The sequence below is a fragment of the Dreissena polymorpha genome, chromosome 1 (assembly GCF_020536995.1).
Source record: "Dreissena polymorpha isolate Duluth1 chromosome 1, UMN_Dpol_1.0, whole genome shotgun sequence".
NCBI lineage: Eukaryota > Metazoa > Mollusca > Bivalvia > Myida > Dreissenidae > Dreissena > Dreissena polymorpha.
Genome location: NC_068355.1, coordinates 184834605 through 184841410, shown reverse-complemented (window position 1 = coordinate 184841410; position 6806 = coordinate 184834605). Strand labels below are relative to the sequence as shown.

Here is a 6806-nt window from a genome sequence, read left to right as displayed (position 1 = left end):
TGCTGCTGTAGCAGACTGACCGTGGCCACACCACTCCATCCTCCTGTGTAGCAAGAGTAGCCAGCTTACTCTCTCCCTCCCTGCCCACCTGTAGTACAGTGTCGGGCCAGCATCCACAGACCAGCACCTGGCCTGCAGGGGTCACATGTAGACCAGATGGGCGCCATAGTGCTGGGTCTGAGTATGTAGCCAGGAGTGTGCCATCCCTGGCCAGGGTAAGAAGCTTGTTCTGCTCAGGGCTGGTGATGTACAGCCTGTCTCCTGTGGGACTCACAGCACAACTGTATACTGCAAAACAGAGTAACATCAAGATATTGAATTACTGTAAATGTTAAATAATCTTATTAAACATACTGCATTGATATTGTAGTACACATGTGTTGTTACATGTATGCATCAAATTGATTAATAATAAATAGTTTTGTGTGGCATGAAGGTTCTGTATAAGTTTTTTGTGTAAAGGTTTGACATGTTGAAATGGGACTAATGAGTTAGAAATTAAATGTTATGTACAATTACAAACATGGAAAAAATTACACAGATGACAACAAGTACACAGTTCAATCACCATGTGTATATTATGAATGATACTATATGCACTAATAATAGATTTCCTAAACATGTACAAATATGATAACAGTGTACTCACATAAGTGAAATTGACACAGGCAGACATACTGAATAGATGTGCGGTGTTACGACTGTAGTTGTGTTTGTCAAGTGTTTGTAAAAAGAACACTAATGTTTCAAACAACCAATTTTGAAACTTTTCCTTTATATTGTTTTTCACTAAACCACTTACAGAAGCAAGTTGTTAAAAAATAATATTTAATTATCTCCATACAGACGTTTAAATACTTCTTATAATCCAACTAGAACAATTTAAACAGTATCTATTTTATATTATGTATTTTTAATTGAGAAAACATATTATACATGTGCAGTAATTGACAACCACAAACAAATGAAGACCAGTTCAGAAAGTGTCTCACTGCCAGGAACTCAGTTTCTATTTATAGACATGCCATGTAATGACACTCAAAATACTGCATTACTCATGTTAATAAATCAATAATAACAAATAATTTTCTTGCTGTTGTAACAATATATTGACACATAAATTTTTTAAAAATATGAAGTTTCAAAATAATTTTTAATACATATTCCAAATGATATCAGGATGAATCCACCATAATTCTTACCTGTCAATTCATCTGATTGATTCTCATAAAGTCTGCAGACCTGTTTGCCACTCAGTGTGTACTTGAACAGTGCTTCACCAGAGCAGATAAACAGGTCACCCTGGTAGTGCGCAATACCACTACATTCATGTTGTAACCGAAACTTCCTGCCAGAAACTAGCTTGCTCTGTGTGACTGTGATAAACTGGACCTCATGTTTTTTACTATCACCATACACAGCCACTGCAACCTCACTGGGTGTGATGAGACACATGTCCAGTACTCTGTTAGTCACACCACAGTGACTAAACACCTGGTACTGCTGGTCCAGCAGCTTGACTTTCTTATTACTGTGGTCTGCAACCAGGACCTTTCCATCTGGGAGGACACAGATGGCTGTGAAAGAGCATATGTCTGAATCACTTGGTATGGACACATTGTGGGTAGACTTCCACTGGACAGTGAATACCTTGTCTGGATTCCCCTGCACAGACCTTGTGGACTGCAGTTTTAACCACTCAGGTTTCTCATTATGGTAGTCTCTGAAAGGATCATATTAACATATAAATCACACAAGAAAAAACATTTGTAAAATGTATGTAAAGTTTTGATCATAGTATCCAGATAAAGAGATAAAGAGTTTTTTTGAATGAACTGCCACACATATATGTTAAGTGTTTTAACAACAAGAGGGCCAAAATGGCCCTAGTTCGCTCACCTGAGATGAGTCGGTTCACTCAATCTTTACCAAATGTCAAACTTGACCTAGATATTGTCCAGACAAACATCCTGGTCAAGTTTCACCATTATTTCATCTGCGAGTCATGATCAATGTACCTATGAAGTTTCATGATCCTAGGTTCTTGAGTTATCATCCGGAAACCATTTTTCTAAGTTGAGTCAGCGTGACCTTGACAGCCATTGTGTGCAGAGGGCCAGATAAGATGCGTATTTGCGTAAAATACGCATGACAAAAAAGAAAATACGCATGACTTAAAAATTTTGTTGAGTAATTTTAATGCGTATTAGCCGTTGATGCATGCATATAATACTTTCATGTAAACATGACTGGTTTCTGTCATTGTGTCCACACCTGTTAAAACGTAGCGACATCACCATCTATGTACAGAATGTGGTTCCCGACCTATTTACTCCTCTGTCAAAAGACTCAGAACGGTATCATTTCATGTTGGCCCACGATTAAGGCCGATGTTGACACAACGGGCTCCCCGCTGCATTGTTGAGAATCGATATACGCTTATGGTGAAATCACTTGACATCACATTCGATAAAACCCTAATCACCCAACTTCAAGCATATACTTTTTGCTATCAGTTCATCTCTTTTGTGGCACTATGGAAAAACCTTTAATCTTCAAGCACTTTTAAAATGGCGCCAAAATACACATATAATAAACAAGGTTTGTGGGCCAAGCTTAGAAGATTTTGATCGTGGCTGTACAGTGTGTGCTAAACAGTGGCTTGCCAAATCAAGATGGAAAAAGGGATTAATGGCTGCTTATAAGCCAAGGGTAAACACAATCAGGAAAACTGTTACATAAAACAAAAGTGATTGCTTTCTTGTGAACAGGACTGCTTGTTAAAGCGAGTTAACATTACATGTACAATTTATTATTAATTCTGATCCTTTAAACATTAATACTCCTTACAATTATCGTATTTTGATTTTTACTCATCAATTAAAAATTTCATGAGTGAAATACCCCTCGGCTGAAAAAAATATCTGGAGATCTGATTGTGTAAATAAGTATTTTGGCACTGTGACCTTGACCTTTGACCTAGTGACCCGATAATCAATAGGGGTCATTTGCGAGTCATGATCAATATACCTATGAAGTTTCATGAACCTAGGCATAAGCGTTCTTGAGTTATCATCCGGAAACCATTTTTCCATTTCAGGTCACCATGACCTTGACCTTTGACCTAGTGACCTGATAATCATTAGGTGTAATCTGCGAGTCATGATCATTGTACCTTTGAAGTTTCATGATCCTAGGCATAAGCTTTCTTGAGTTATCATCCAGAAACCATTCTACTATTTCATGTCACCGTGACCTTGACCTTTGACCTAGTGACCTGAAAATCAATAGGGGTCATCTTCCAGTCATGATCAATGTACCAATAAAGTTTATGATCCTAGACATAAGCGTTCTTGAGTTATCATCTCGAAACCATTTTACTATTTCGGGTCACCATGACCTTAACCTTTGACCTAGTGACCTGAAAATCAATAGAGGCCATCTACGAGTCATGATCAATGAACCAATGAAGTTTCATGATCCTAGGCCTAAACATTCTTGAGTTATCATCCGGAAACCATTTTACTATTTTGGGTCATCGTGACCTGGACTTTTGACCAAGTGACCTGAAAATCAATAGGGGTCATCTACGAGTTATGATCAATGTACCTATTAAGTTTCATGATCCTAGGCATAAGCGTTCTTGAGTTATCATCTGGAAACCATTTTACTGCTTTTGGTCACCGAGACCTTGACCTTTGACCTAGTGACCTGAAAATCAATAGTGGTCATCTGCGAGTCATGATCAATGTATCTATGTAGTTTCATGATCCTAGGCATAAGTGTTCTTGACTTATCATCGGAAACCATTTTACTAATTCAGGTCATTGTGACCTTGACTTTTGACCTAGTGACCTGAAAATCAATAGGGGTCATCTGCGAGTCATGATCAATGTACCTATGAAGTTTCATGATCCTTGGCATAAGCGCTCCTGAGTTATCTGGAAACCATCTGGTGGACGGACGGACCGACATGAGCAAAACAATACCCCCTCTTCTTCGAAAGGGGGGGGGAGCATAATGAGAAAACTTCCCCCCTCCCGTCAGCCATGTTATTCAACTGACCGGAACCATTTTTTAACTCAACTCTCGTATCAAGGAAACAAATGTTTTGAGCAAATTTCATGAAAATTGGGCCAAAAATGTGACTTCTACTGTGTTCACATGTTTTCACTATATACATATTGAGAAAAATGCCCCGCCCACTGGCGGCCATGTTTTTTCACCGATCCCGACCATTTTCAAACTTTTCGGAGATATCAATAAAACCAATGTTTTGACCAACTTTTATGATGATTGGGCAAAAATTGTGACTTCCAGAGTGTTTACAAGGTTTCTCTATAGCCAAATAGGGAAAACTGCCACTAAATACATATAGAGAAAAATGCCCCGCCCACTGGCGGCCATGTTTTTTCACCGATCTCGACCATTTTCGAACTCGTCCGAGACATCAATTGAACCAATGTTTTGACCAACTTTCATGATGATTGGGCAAAAATTGTGACTTCTAGAGTGTTTACAAGGTTTCTCTATAGCCAAATAAGGAAAACTGCCCCGCCCACTGACGGCCATGTCTTTCAACGAATCAGAACCACTTTCGAACTCAACCAAGATATCATTAAGACAAACATTTTGACAAAGTTACATGAAGATTGGGCATGAAATGTGACTTCTACAGTGTTTACAAGGTTTTTCTTTTGTTTGACCTAGTCACCTAGTTTTTGACCCGGCACAACCCAGTTTTGAACTCGGCCGAGATTTCATTGGGACAAAGCTTCTGACCAAGTTTCATGAAGATGGGACAAGAAATGTAGCCTCTAGACTGTTTACGAGCAAATGTTAACGGATGGACTGACGGACAGACGGACTTACGACGGACAAAGACCGGTCACAAAAGCTCACCTGAGCAATCAGGTGAGCTAAAAATGTGTACCCACCTATAGAATTGTAAAAATTAAGCACAAAAATTTCATGAAGTATTATACTATATATGCTAAACCGTATATGCTCAACGAAACAGTCAAATGCTTTGTATTTCACAAACAATGACATTGTACATGTACAAACCTTTGCAGATGGACTTTATTGATTCTTAATTTATAACACGTTTTTATAGACATGATATCAATTAAGTAAATGTCAGCAGATAATTGAAAGCCTTACCAGTCCATATTCTATCCAGTAAATCTGTTATTTTATCAGAACAACAGGTTTCTTGCTCATTTACGTGAGTCATGTTTACATGTGGTTTCGGAAAATATTTTATTTATTTTGTAATTTAAATTATTACAAATATTTTACACCATTTGAAACCCTAGTGGCATGATTTGAAACAAAAGCTTAAAGTTTAACGAACCAATTTTGGTTATTCCGGTCCTTGTGGTTTCATAAAAAAAGACGTTAATTTTCTTTTAAAGTATATGCTAGTATTACCCATTTGACCCGGGAGCAGGTTTGACCCCAGGGACAGGAATTTAACAAAAGTTGTAGGGGTCCACTATACATATCTTACTATGTTACATACAAAGGATTACTCATCAGGTCTTTATCATTCATAACATATTTTTTAAAGTTATTTAGCTACATAAATCAAGTGGCATCACCCAAGGTGTGCCGCTAGGGTTATGAATTGTTTAAACAAATTTGTAGAATGCACATACTGTTTCTCTGTGGACTCCCTGGAATGCAGGTTGCCTGCTGGATTCCAGCTTGCCCCCTCACTGGATGCAGTATATGGTTTGAGGCCCTGAAATAAACTTCTATACATCATTTGGCCTATAATGAACCTATACATCATTTGGCCTATAATGAACCTATACATCATTTGGCCTATAATGAACCTATACATCATTTGGCCTATAATGAACCTATACATCATTTGGCCTATAATGAACCTATACATCATTTGGCCTATAATGAACATGTCTAAGTATTATTGAGAGGTCAGTACAAGGTGTCAATTTTTCCTGTCATAAGAATGCTTTCACTTTGATTTAATATTTCTGTAGTTGCTATGTTAATATGATACTAAATAGTGTAAGATTTCAATCAAAATCCTTAAAATAAATATTTCATTTACCATACATTTTAATACCTCTGCCTCTGCCTTTTTCTGTTTCTATTTAGGTCACTAAAAACCCTTAAATCAATGTTGAAACCACCTTTATTTGTATAAATTATATAATTGTAAAAAAAAATAACAATAACCTTTCTATAACCACTGTTATCCCCAATAAAAACAAGATATGTGTTTGTCAGAAACACAATGCCCCCCTCTGCGCCGCTTTGAAGCCATATATTTGACCTTTGACCTTGAAGGACGACCTTGACCTTTCACCACTCAAAATTTGCAGCTCTATGAGATACACATGCATGCCAAATATCAAGTTGCTATCTTCAATATTGCAAAAGTTATGACCAATGTTAAAGTTTTCGGACGGACGGACAGACTGACTGACGGACAGTTCAAAAACTATATGCCACCATTCCGGGGCATAAAAAATAAGAAACAGAAGAAAATATTTAACTCAAGGCATCATTAAGGGTAGTAAATAAACCAGTAATTGTTACATTTGTTACAATAACAATTGTAAACAAGGGACAAAATTGTCACAAAACCAGGTTTTCATTGTGAAAAAAAATCTGATAAAGGGAGACAACTCAAACTGATCTTTTGAAATGAACAAACAAAATTAACCCCCTTTGTAAGTTTGTTTTAAAATAAATATATTTTTAGTCGTGGCGACCTTGACATTGGAGATATTTACGTGATTCTTTCGTGCGACACACCGTCCCATGATGGTGAA

General features: G+C 37.4%; 1 protein-coding gene across 1 annotated transcript in view; it reads right to left on the bottom strand.

The window, feature by feature from the left end:
• Positions 1–141: 141 nt before the first annotated feature.
• The window catches only part of LOC127864962 (golgin subfamily A member 6-like protein 1), a 32254-nt gene continuing 25589 nt past the window's right edge, over positions 142–6806 (bottom strand). The window contains exons 11-13 of the mRNA XM_052404857.1: positions 5661–5746; positions 1203–1723; positions 142–206 (exon numbers count right to left, since the gene is read on the bottom strand). Coding sequence (XP_052260817.1) covers positions 142–206; positions 1203–1723; positions 5661–5746 — 672 coding nt within the window. The remainder of the gene's footprint in view (positions 207–1202; positions 1724–5660; positions 5747–6806) is intronic.